Genomic DNA, 11,712 nt, shown 5'->3' with positions numbered 1-11,712 from the left:
GTTCCAGGGACCCTCCCCTGTCCTAGCTCCTTGGTGTTCTGGTTTTAAAAAAATGCTTTCTTCCTCTACTTTCGAATTTTCTAGTTCCTGGCATGTGTTCAGAGGTAGGCAGTGCAGAGTGATTTCTACACCAAAGCGTCCTGTTGGCTGGGCCCTTGGGGACTGGGCAGGGGCCGAGTCTCATCAGTCTCTGTGAACTCAGGCCCAGCACTCCCGGCGAGCAAGGGAGCGGGGTCTCCGCCCTGCCCTGGTCGTGGGATGGGACAGGGGCTGGGGGCTCCCCGCCCTGTCTGTCCCTCCCACTGCTGCTTCTTTGTCTCTGTCCGTCTGTCCTTCTCTGTCTCTGATGGACTCTCCTTGTCTGTCTCTCTCTCCCCATATCTTTCTGTCTCTCCCTAACTTTATTTCTGTCTTTCTGTCTCTTTTTCTTTCTCTCTTTCTATTTCAGTCTCTGTCTCTGTCTCTTTGAGTGTCTCCATCTCAGTCCCTGCCTGTCCCCCACCTGCCCTCTGCACTCACCGCCCGATGTGGGACACCTTGATGCGGCTGTCAGGCACCAGTTCCTTCCCATTCTTCAGCCACACGCCCCGCACATTCTCGTCCGAGACCTCACACTTGAACACGGCCTGGTCCTTGGCGCCCACCGTCAGGTCGGCGATGCTCTGGTACACCTCCAGCTTCTTCTCTGGAGGCAGGACAGAGCCAGTGAGCTCGGGAGGGTGCGTGGGTGCGGGTGTGAATCCCTGCAGAGAACTTGTGGGCTCATGGGCTATGGTGTGCACGTCTGGGTATGTGTGGTCATGTGAAAACACACATGTGCATGCGTGTGGCACGTGTGTGTGCCTGTGATGGTGCAGTGTGCGCAGGAACCTCAAGTGTTGGAGGGGATGCTGACGGGCCCATCTGACCCTCCCAGCACCCTCTGGAGTGGGCACCTCAGCACCCCCATTTCACAGATAGGAAAGGTGAGGCTCAGGATGTCAGAGTGACTTGCCCAAGGTCACACAGGCCTCCATCCCTCTCTGTGGCAGGGCGGGGTTGGGGCTGAAGCCCATGTGTCCCATCCAGCTCACCCTGCACAATGAGCTCGGCCAGCGCCTGGCCCCCGCTGGTGCGCAGCGCATAGTGCCCTGTGTCCTCCAGCGTCGCCTCATTGATGATCAGGTGGTGTCTTCGCCCGTCCTTCTTGAACCGGTACTTGAAGGTTTCCTCCCGGGTCAGCTCCACCCCATCCTTCAGCCTGGCCGGGTGGACGGGCAGCAAGCGCTGTGGCCTCGCCTGGGTGGATGCCCCAGACCCCGCCCTGTCCCCTGCCCCTCGCCCCCGGCACTCACCATTTGACCTGGGCCCCCTCCTCGGACACTTCACACTCAAACTCCACCCGCTGTCCCACCATCACCAGCTGGTCCTCCAGGGGCCGCGTGATCAGCACGGGGGGCTCTTTCCAGGCAGGGAGAGCGTGAGGGCCGGTGTCCTCCCCTCCCCAGGTGCCAGGGTCCCCGGGTCCCAGGCCCACCTTTGACGAAGAGCTCCGTGCTGCACTTCTCGCCGCCCACCACGCACTGGTAGGCCGCGTCATCCGCCAGCGAGCACTGGCTGATGGTCAGGGTGCGCTTGGCACCGATGGACTCAAAGATGTACCTGGCGGGGTCGCAGGGGATGGCAGGAGAGTCATGACGCACCTCCCAGGCCGGTGCCCCATTGCAGCCCCTGTGCCCCCCAAGCCAGGCGTCTGTGGGGGGACTTACTTGCTGCGTAACAGAAGGGACCATTGGTGCATTCCCAACGGGAGGAAGCCAGACCGAGAGAAAAGGAGAGAGATGGGGCAGAGGGATGGGGCCTGACAGCCAGACGGAGACACGTGCAGAGAGAGGGGCAGGGAGCAAGGCGGTGGGCGCCACCCCCAGCCCCGGGACCCCTCCACACCCTGGGCTCACCTGCCACTCATCTGGATCTCCTGGCCGTTCTTAAGCCACTTGACCTCGGCGTCGGGGTCGGCCAGCTCCACGGTCAGCCGGATCTTGTGGCCCTTGCTCACCTGGTAGGCCGGCTCCAGCTTCTTCTGAAAGGCTGAGCGCCACCCCTCAGTCCCCAGCCTGCTGCCACCTGTACCTGCTCCTCTGGGGCTCCCTGCCTCCTCCTCCCTCCCTGTGTCTCTCCTGTGACTCTGTTTCTTTCTATGTGTCTGTCCGCCACCTGCCTCTCTGTCTTTGTCCTCTCTGAAAGGCTGAGCGCCACCCCTCAGTCCCCAGCCTGCTGCCACCTGTACCTGCTCCTCTGGCGCTCCCTGCCTCCTCCTCCCTCCCTGTGTCTCTCCTGTGACTCTGTTTCTTTCTATGTGTCTGTCCGCCACCTGCCTCTCTGCCTTTGTCCTCACGGCTCCAGCTTCTTCTGAAAGGCTGAGCGCCACCCCTCAGTCCCCAGCCTGCTGCCACCTGTACCTGCTCCTCTGGGGCTCCCTGCCTCCTCCTCCCTCCCTGTGTCTCTCCTGTGACTCTGTTTCTTTCTATGTGTCTGTCCGCCACCTGCCTCTCTGTCTTTGTCCTCTTGTCTTCCTTGGGGTCCTCTCCACCTGCTCAGCTCAGGGATAGGGTAGGGGCTTCCAGAAAGACAGACGCTTGTCTGGAGAACCTTCTCTTCCTCTCTACTCTGTTTTTACAGCCATCCCCATTTCTACACTGCCACCAGGTGCCCCTGCCTAGAGTGCCCAGCACACTCCCCCCTCAGCCCTCAAGGCCAGTGTCCTGGTCCCCATGCTGCAGGATGGGAAACGATGCTCTCAGAGGCTCGGTGACTGGCCTCAGGCCTCCAGCCCGGCTGGTATGGGGCAGAGCTGTGTCTCCAGTCCAGCCGGCCACATGACCTGAGCCCAGGGAGTGGGGATCCATCCACCAAGCACAGAAACACCCCGAGTCCGAGCACTCAGACACTCTGGCTGGGCCCAGAACCGGCTTTGGAGGGCAGAGATCTGCTGCCTGGTGGTCTCAGCCTTGGGCTAGTTCCTTAACTAACCTCCTCATGCCTCAGTTTCCTCATTTGTAAAATGGAAATGAGTCCCTTGTCTGTCAAATGGGACGATAGCATAGTGTTGTGTCAGAATTAAATGAGACAAATACATAAAGCACTCAGTGCCTGGCTTAGTAAGGAATTAGCTCTTTTACTATTATTCCTATTACTGCTGGGGCTACAAGATGTCCCTGCTCCTGAGGGCTCCTGCCTGCCTCACCCAGCCTCCACCTGCTCCTCAGTCACTTGCAGACCTTTGCTTGGTGCCCCTTTGGGCAATGGCTGGGTTAGCACTTGTGACATCAGGGGCTTTCCTGATTTAAATAGGGCCAGGCCACCTAGTGATGGGGCCATGGGGAGCCCGGGGAGGTGGGCAGGGGGAGACCACCAGCCCTCTCCCCTTTCATGTGTGTGTTTGGGAGGGGCTCATCTTCCAAGCCACTGCAGGGGTGCTGACCATTTATTCAGTTGGCATTTCCAGAGCACTCTCTGCGTGTCAGCCACCGTGCTGGGCTCTGAGGACACGGCTGGGGGACAAGCCAGTAAGGCCACTGCTTTCTTCAGCTCACATCCACCCTGGTGAGCCCCTTGATGGGGAAGGGCTAACCTGGGACTCCTCCTTGGAGCTGCCTGGGGCACAAGGCGGAGCTAACCCGTGCCTTCCTGTTTTGGTTGCCAGTGAGGAAGATTAACCAGGCTCTACTCTTTTCCCGTGAGGATCTCTGGGCTAAGCTGGCCTCTTTCCTCTCTGAGTGTGCAGAGGGTTAATCAGGCTTCTTTTCTTTTCAGAGGGGGGTGGAGAAGGAAGGGGCAGCCTGATTTTTACCCTGTGAGGAAGGTGAACTTATGCCCTGTCCTTTTCCTTGTGGTTGTCTCTGGGCTAACCTTGGCTCTTCTCTTTTTCTGTCTGGGTGGAAAGGGGCTAACCTGGGCACTCCTGACCTTTCCCTGCACAGGTGGGGCTTCACCTAGGCTCTTCTCCTTTCCTGTGTGTCTCCGGGCTAAGCTGGACCCGTCTATTTCTCCATGTATGTGGGGGCAGGGGCTAACCTATGACCTCTCCTTTCCCGTGAAGGGGAAGGGCTAACCTGTGCTCTTTTTCTCATCCCGCTTAATGCCCTTGAGCCTCCTGAGCATGCCGCGCAGGTCGGTGACGCCGTGCTGGAAGGCGATTCGCTCGTACTCGGACGGGGGCGCATGCCGCAGGATCTCCCACACGTCCTCCTCGGCTGCTGCCTCCAGCTTCGGGTCCCTGCACCCCACAGTCCGTGCAGAGAGGCCTCAGGGGCCAGACTGCAGTCCCCCGTCCTCCCCTTCCCTGGGATGGGGCTGCCTGGGGCCCAGGACTGAGAAGCTGGAGCTGCCCCAGCCCCGCTGCCCCTTCCCCTCTGGTGGCACAGCTTGAGCTGGCATGGGCCAGGTCAGGTCTGGGGGTACCAGGGGTTTGAAGGGGGCTGGGGTGAAGCAGGGGTGACAAGGGTGCTGGGCTGTGTTGGGCACTCACCGTGGGGTCCGGAAACTGCTGCTCCAGGTGGGGTAGAAAGGGCAGTGGACACGTTAGAGGTCTGGGCCCTCCCCATGAAGACCTGGGACCCCACCCCTGGGCCTTCCTCTCCTCGCTGTTCCCCGCGTTTACACCCCACATTCACGGGCACCTGCGTGCCCTGCAGGCCCGGGGCTGGGCCTCCCATGCAGCCACCTTTCCTTATCCCTCCTGAGCTCTTGCAGACGGTGGGTATCAGGAGAAACCCAAGGCTCAGGGACTCGCCCCAGGCAGTGGGGATCCACAGCCCGGTCTGTCCGAGTTTCTCACCAAACCCTGGCAGGGCTGGCTACGAGATCCCAAAAGAGTCCCCTCTGCACCGGTCGGTGCCCTGCTGCCCCACAGCACCCACACCCCGTTTCTTACTCTCTGGCAGCAGCAGCAGCAGCCGTAATGGAGGGGTTGGGGGACAGGGAGAGAGGACAGAGAGAACCTAAGTCAGATGGGCTGGGTTGGGTGGGCAATTCCTGCAGCTCTGGGGACCCTCCCTCAGCTTCTTCTGGGTCCCCAGAGTCTAGTGTGGTGAGATATTGCAAGTGCGGGGTGGCCGTGGGGACGCTGTGAGGATGACTGCTCACAGGACAGAGCGTCTGCAGAGCCCTGTAACTCCTCCCCTCACTGGGATCGTCCCATTTGACAGACAAGGACACTGGTTCAGAGAGGTGCAGTGACTTGCTCAGAGCCACACAGCTAAAAAGCCTGCCACGGCAGCTGCTACTCAGGGACTCACCTCTTCTTTAGCAGCGAACTAAAATCCAGAATCCCAGCATCCTCATGACTGTCACTGTGGAGAGGGACCCCCCGTGAGGCTGCACTGGAGGGGACTGGAAGGGACTTGGGAGCAGGACGGGATTGGGGTGGCATGGGAGGAAGGGACATGGGCCGGACTGGGCTTGCCACCCAACTCAGACCCCCAGGAGTCTGGGACGGGGCAGGTAGGGACTGGGGAAGGGGTACCTGATCCGCCGACCACCTCCAGCCACACTCCTGAGGGGGTTAGACTCAGTGTCCTCACCTGCCCAGGGGAGTTGCTCTCCCCCCATCCCACATAAACTTCAGCCCTGTGCCCACATCACCCCCAGCCTTGCCCCTGAGGGGCTTCAGGCTCCAGCACGGGCCTCCCCCAGGCCCTGAGGACAGAGCCACTCACGTGCGGCGGAAAGCTGATCGGAGATCCAGATCTCCTGGGCCCACGGCCTCTGCGATAAAAGAGGGGAAGGAGACAGGGGACAGGGCTTCAGAGAGACCCATCTGAGAAGCCCTGCCCTGGGGTCTCTGAGTATCCGCAGACCTGCCCATCCATGACCCCTTGAGGGTTGTATCTGTCCCAGAATCTGTCCTGTCAGCCGAGTCAAGCTACCAGGGAGCTGGGACAGTTTATTGACCCCAATTCCTTATGGGTCGTGGGTCTCCACCCATTTCTCAATTCACCCTTCACCTGTCCACCAAACATTCAGACGATGCCAGGCCCTGTGCCAGGAGCCGGGACACTAAGGTGACTAAAACAGAGATGTGGATTCAGTCCTAAGCCCTCCACCGTCACAGTGGAAGCCTCTGCGATTTTGTTCACACCCTTGTGTGAGCCGCGTTGAGCACCGGTCAGCACAGACATCTCCCTTAGTGCTGGGAAATGGAGACAGGCACAGCGGTCTGGGACCCACCGGGAGCCTGAGCCCAGGACAGACATCAGAGCCCCCTCACCATGAACAGTGAGGTTGAAGTTGCAGCTGTCAAATTTGTCCTTGGTGGACACCTCGCAGCGGTAGCCACCAGCGAAGGTGGCCTGGGCATCGGTGATATGCAGCTCAAACAGGTAGACCTGTGGGGGCAGCATGTCAGGGAACACTGGGGGCCAGGAGATGACACCTTTCATGTGGACACCTCGCAGCGGTAGCCACCAGCGAAGGTGGCCTGGGCATCGGTGATATGCAGCTCGAACAGGTAGACCTGTGGGGGCAGCATGTCAGGGAACACTGGGGGCCAGGAGATGACACCTTTCATTCCTAAAGGAGACCATGAGTAGCAAATGGCCAGCAGCCTCCTCACCCTTCAGGGTTAAGTTCACCCTTACGTTGCTTTAGTGTAAATTAGAAAAAGGATCCCTTTCTCAAGACCCATGACTGCCATCTGCTGGCACATGATCATGATAAAATACAAATCTGTACAAGGCAAATGGCATCCACTTAAGATGAAGCTCTTTTGTGCAGTACACAGCCCGCACACTGAGCATGTTGGCTCTGCCCTGCCAGAGGCCCCCTCGTGCAGCCCAGGACTATTTGAGTTTGGGAGAAGCAGAGGCTGGGAGTCAAAGCATAAGAGGGCTCAGGGCTTAAGATTCTAGGCCTGGCTCTGAGTGACTTTGGAGCAGCAACTTAACCTCTTAAGCTTTGGTTTCTTTTCTGTATGATGAAGAATTGTCCTGGCCAATCCCTGAGGGTCCCTTGACCTCTGATATCCACCCATCCAGGAGCTTTACAACCTCACTAGCTGGTGTCCCCCATGCTGCATGGTGTCCCCAAGCCTTCCTGAGCTCCCCCCAGCCTTATTAGGCCCCCTTGATACTATCACGTCCTCCAAGCCCCTTATGTTCCCCATAGCCCTCCCCTGAGCTTCACCATGCTCCCTGGACCCCCCAGCTCCGGTGTCCCATGGATCCCACCTTGCTGGCCCGGTCGTAGCTGTCATGCAGCTGCAGGTGCTGGCCCACCTTGCTGCTCAGGTCCACCCACTTGCCCTTGAACCACTTGACCATGGGCGGTTTCAGGAGGCTGGCCCCCGCCACACGGGCTGAGAAGGTGATGCTGCCGCCTGCAGAAAAGGGTGACAGGTTGGGCTTGGGTGTGCCCTGCTGCTTCCTTTCCCCCCACCTCTGGGCACCGCAGCCCACACTCACCCACAGTCACCTCGCCATCCTGTGGCCGCATCACAAAGAGGCCAATGGGGTCTTCGGGGGTTCCAGGGCTTCCAGGGGCAGGGCCACTGGAGGCTGCTGAGCTTGAGCCTGTGAGCAGAGGCCTTTGAGACCTGCCCCAGGACACCCCCCTACCTGCCGGCCCTGTCCCTACCTGCCCAGCCCTTCTCACCTTTGGAACATGGGACACTTCCTTCCAGCTCAGTACCTGGGGCTGGGGCATCTCCAGGGGCTCCAGGGGCCTCAGCAGGGCTGGGGGCAGAGGCTGGCGCGAGCTCTGCCTTCTCTGGAGGGGATCGGGTGGCAGTTGTGGTGCAGCTTCTAACCAGAGACCCTCCTGTCCTCCGCCCTATCTCTCCTGAGCATCAGACCCATGAACCCATTGTCTACGAGGCTCTCACTTGGATGAAGATGTCCAAACCTCTTCCGGCCACATCTGTCTTCCGGCTTTCCAGGCCCTTCTCAGAGGTGGGTCATGCCAAGCTGGGGAGCCAGCCTGCTTCCTACCTTCTCCTGCCCCTCACAGGCCATCTGTCCCCACGTCCTGGTGTGTCTGCCCGGAACAGCTCTGGGGTCCATCCCTGCTCTCCTCCCCTAGGCTCCAGCTCGGTGCAGCCCCCCAGGCTGGGCTGGGTTCCTTCCTTGCTCATACCTCCAGGGCTTCCCCTGCCAGCACCCACGGCCCACTAAGTTGCCATCTGTTGTGATCATCTCCCCAGGCATCTCCAGCAGGAGGGCAGGGTTATGCTTTGTCTATCTGAATTTTCCCACCTCCACAATGGCTGGAACAGGCCAGGGAGTCTCATGGGGATGCCCAGAGAGGTCATGTGCAGAAGAGGGAAAAGGCATTCCTGGTGGAGGTCACAGCCAAAGCAAAGGCAAGAAAGAGCAAAAACACCTTCTAATCTCTGGGCGGGTGGAGAGGTGGCTGGGCAGTCCCTTCCCCCAGAAGCCCAAACCTCAGAGAAGGCTGACCAGGATCTTACCTGCCTCTATGACCTTGAGATCAAACTTGACCTTGGAGGAGCCAGCGATGACTGCATAGGACCCCTGGTCAGCCCAGCCCACATCCTGCACTGTCAGGGTGTGTCGCATGCCCTCGGCTGCCAGGCTGTACTTGTCGCTGGCGCTGATGTCACTGCCCCCCCGCTGCCAGCGCACCTTCAGTCCTGCCCTCTCTGTCTCGGCCTCGAACACAGCAGAGCTACCTGCGGCCACCTCCGCTGATCGTGGCTTCTTGCTGAAGGCTGAGACTGAAGGGCCAGATGGAGACTCAGCACCCCTGGCTCGCCCGTGCACCCTTCCCCTGCAGCCCCTCTTATTAAACACTGCAATAAGCACGTCCGTGCATCACCTCATTCAATACTCCAATGGCTCTATGAGGTGGGTGCAGTTATGCCTGCTTCTCAGAAAAGAACACTGAAGTTCAGAGAGGTTGTGACTTGTCTAAGACCACACGGCCACTAGGCAGGAGAGCCAGGGATGTGGTCCTAACCTCCACACAGGACCTTTCCTAGGTGTGTCCCCTGGATGATCCACCCTTCCTGCCTGGGGATGCCAGGGCTGAGCCCAGCCCCCTTCCCCCACCATCTGGGGCCCTGGGCAGGGGGTGGGTACTATGCCTACTTGGAATGTAGCTAAATTTGTCCAAGGGCCTCAGGCTGAGAATCAGCAACTGAGATAACGCTGGCCTGGGAGGAGGCTGGGGGGATGGGGGTGTCTGGATTCCTGCCCTGGACAACCTTGGTAAGGACTCAGTCCAGGACCCAGGGCTATGATTTGCTCTGCCCTTGGCCTGGCTCAGGAGCCTCTTGGCTGTTCTCTCCCAGAGAAGAAGACCACGCCTGGTGTGGGGGCCACACGGGCACAGGCTCACGAAGCAGATAGTGTCACAGCTGGGAGGAACTATCCCAACCCTGTCCCATTCTCTCCCAGAGAGGGTAGGGACTAGTCAAAGGGCATTGAGTGAGCCCAGCTCAAGTCTAGACCAAACTGGGGCTCCCGTCTGCAGGGAACTTGCTGTAGGAAGGGGGTGAGAACAGTGACAGGGTCCCTCTGAGCCCTGACAGTGGGGTGATGGCCCTGGGCACTTTCTGCCTTGGCTCTCTCTCCTGGCTGTGCCCCTGACCCTGGGTTCACCCTCAGTCTCATCAGAGACCCTAGTGAAAAAGGACCCGGAGGACTGGCCCCCCATCCTGGGGCTCAGAGGCCTTGTCCTCACCACCCCCCTCAAGAACTCCCTCTTAGCCCTGCTCCCAACTGTAGACGCCCCGTCGCCCCCACGCTCAGACCCAGCCCTGGGCCTGGAACTACCTGGCTTCTTCCCTGGCTCAGGCATCTTGAGAGAGGTCACACCGGGCACCAAGCAGGCACAGGCCACCCAAAGAGGGACTGAGTGGGGTCCTGTCCTTCCCCTATATATGGAGACCTCCCCCCTCCCCAGGCTCCGCTTATCTGCCTCCTGCCCAGCCACCTGCTAAATATAGACAAATTCCAGAGAGCTGAAGTCTCTCCAGGGAGAAGGTAGGGCCACATTGTTCCTGGCTGGCTCCTGTCCCTTCCCCCCTTCCCCAGCACAATATAATGGCTGCTACTCCCCAACCCTTGGTGAACCTCAGGGGCACCCCACGTCCTGTCTGTATGCCTGTCTGACACTAGATTGTGCAGTGGGAGGGAGCTCGCTGGGCCCATAGTCATAAGGCTCAAGAGCACCTTTGTCAGGCAGTGCAGGCAGTGGCCGTGCCCACAGGCCCTGGGGCCAGGCTGCCCCTGAGTCCCGGCACTGCCGTTCCCTTAACCTCGCAGCGCCTTGGTCTTCTCGTCTGTGCGGCGGGGCTGGCGACAGCAGCGCCCACGGTATGAGACTGTTACATGTATGAAGTGGGTTTATAGATGGAAACGCTTAGGGCAGTGCGTGGAAACAGAGAATGCCGAATCAGTGTCTGCTCTTGTGTTTGGTCCATATCATCGCAGCTCACAGGACCCGGGGCCAGCCTCATGCTGCCGAATCCTGGGTGGGCTCAGACAGGGCCAGGTGGGGAGGAGGCAATATTGGGAGCTGGTGTCACCCAAGGGGAAGGGCTGGGTGAAACTGCAGGTGAGGGCATAGGGGTGAATCTCTAAATTTAAGACAAAACAGAGCTGGTTCTTGCCAGTCACAAGAATCAATACAAAGAGTAATGCCGGAATGTTCTGAATCCCCTTGCCCCTCCCCACTGTTCCCCTATGAGCTTTTGCCCACTGTGACTGGACCCCACCCTCCTCTTCTCACATCAGGGGCATCTGAAGCAAATTACATGTACCCCACTCCAAGCAAGACCCACTATCAAGAAAGTTCACTTATCCGCTGTCGACAGAGGGAGCAATTGTATACACAAGCATTTTCCAGACAGTTGAAACTTAGCATCACTTTAATCACTGAAATCCTTTATTTTTTTCCATTTTTAACTGCTTTTAAACCACATCCCCTGCTTCTGAGCCTCCTTTAAAAGAAGACATTGACACCAATTAGCCTGTTCCAGATCAGCGGAGCTTCCTACCTCGCACTGACGTGGCGGGGGCAGACCTGGAGTGGGATCCAGCCCGGCCACTCACCAGCGTGTGACCTCGGACACATTTGACTTCTGTGAGCTTCAGTTTTCCATTCTATAAAATGGGGTGATATTAGACTGCACATCTCAAGGCTGACCTGGACTAAATGACCAGAAAACCCACTTGTTGCTGTCATCATCATCATCATCATCAGTGGGGCTGTAACTAAAGATTATGAGTTCAAGTCTTTTTTAAAAACTATCAGGTGCGGAGGGCTTTTAAACATGATCTATTCCCCTGTTAACAACTGAGAACTTGTTCTTTCCACCAGGCATGGTGTGTCCTTTGTCCTCGTGTCCCCAGGGTCCAGCATTGGGTACGGATCTTGGTAAATACCCGATGGACAAACGAGAAAAAGAGACATCGCTGCACACGCGGCCCAGACAAGGTGCACACAAAATTTTAACAGAGACTGTGCTGCAAGAGGATTAACTGAGAATAATTTTACTTAGTTCCATGGGGAGGCTCGTGGGCAAGGGGGCTGGGAAGGAGGAGATGCTTAAAGGGGGGTCCAATGTACACAGATGCGGCGACCTGACGCTCCAAGAGGTACCCCTGGCGGTGCTAGGCAAGGCTGACCCTTCGGTCAGTCCAGCGCCCAGGGCCCAGGGCCGGAGTCCCGGTGGGAGGCGAAGCGGGACGCGGGGAGGCGCTGGGGGGA

At 58.8% G+C, this 11,712-nt stretch overlaps 1 protein-coding gene across 1 annotated transcript in view; it reads right to left on the bottom strand.

Moving 5' to 3' along the window:
- MYBPC3 (myosin binding protein C, cardiac) overlaps nucleotides 1-9,847 on the bottom strand; it is a 19,359-nt gene extending 9,512 nt beyond the window's left edge. Inside the window, exons 1-18 of the mRNA XM_008574684.1 lie at nucleotides 9,774-9,847; nucleotides 8,447-8,713; nucleotides 7,633-7,746; nucleotides 7,443-7,550; nucleotides 7,209-7,357; nucleotides 6,251-6,368; nucleotides 5,700-5,748; nucleotides 5,507-5,536; nucleotides 5,280-5,333; nucleotides 4,916-4,918; nucleotides 4,511-4,528; nucleotides 4,095-4,258; nucleotides 1,938-2,070; nucleotides 1,749-1,751; nucleotides 1,517-1,641; nucleotides 1,335-1,440; nucleotides 1,074-1,240; nucleotides 520-685 (exon numbers count right to left, since the gene is read on the bottom strand). Of these exons, the coding sequence (XP_008572906.1) occupies nucleotides 520-685; nucleotides 1,074-1,240; nucleotides 1,335-1,440; nucleotides 1,517-1,641; nucleotides 1,749-1,751; nucleotides 1,938-2,070; nucleotides 4,095-4,258; nucleotides 4,511-4,528; nucleotides 4,916-4,918; nucleotides 5,280-5,333; nucleotides 5,507-5,536; nucleotides 5,700-5,748; nucleotides 6,251-6,368; nucleotides 7,209-7,357; nucleotides 7,443-7,550; nucleotides 7,633-7,746; nucleotides 8,447-8,713; nucleotides 9,774-9,798 (1,799 nt within the window). The 5' untranslated portion in view covers nucleotides 9,799-9,847. The remainder of the gene's footprint in view (nucleotides 1-519; nucleotides 686-1,073; nucleotides 1,241-1,334; nucleotides 1,441-1,516; nucleotides 1,642-1,748; nucleotides 1,752-1,937; nucleotides 2,071-4,094; nucleotides 4,259-4,510; nucleotides 4,529-4,915; nucleotides 4,919-5,279; nucleotides 5,334-5,506; nucleotides 5,537-5,699; nucleotides 5,749-6,250; nucleotides 6,369-7,208; nucleotides 7,358-7,442; nucleotides 7,551-7,632; nucleotides 7,747-8,446; nucleotides 8,714-9,773) is intronic.
- Nucleotides 9,848-11,712: the final 1,865 nt, after the last annotated feature.

The sequence above is a fragment of the Galeopterus variegatus genome, unplaced genomic scaffold (assembly GCF_000696425.1).
Source record: "Galeopterus variegatus unplaced genomic scaffold, G_variegatus-3.0.2 Scaffold1088, whole genome shotgun sequence".
Taxonomy (NCBI): domain Eukaryota; kingdom Metazoa; phylum Chordata; class Mammalia; order Dermoptera; family Cynocephalidae; genus Galeopterus; species Galeopterus variegatus.
Note: the sequence above shows the minus strand (reverse complement) of the source record. Positions and strands in the feature narration are given on the sequence as shown.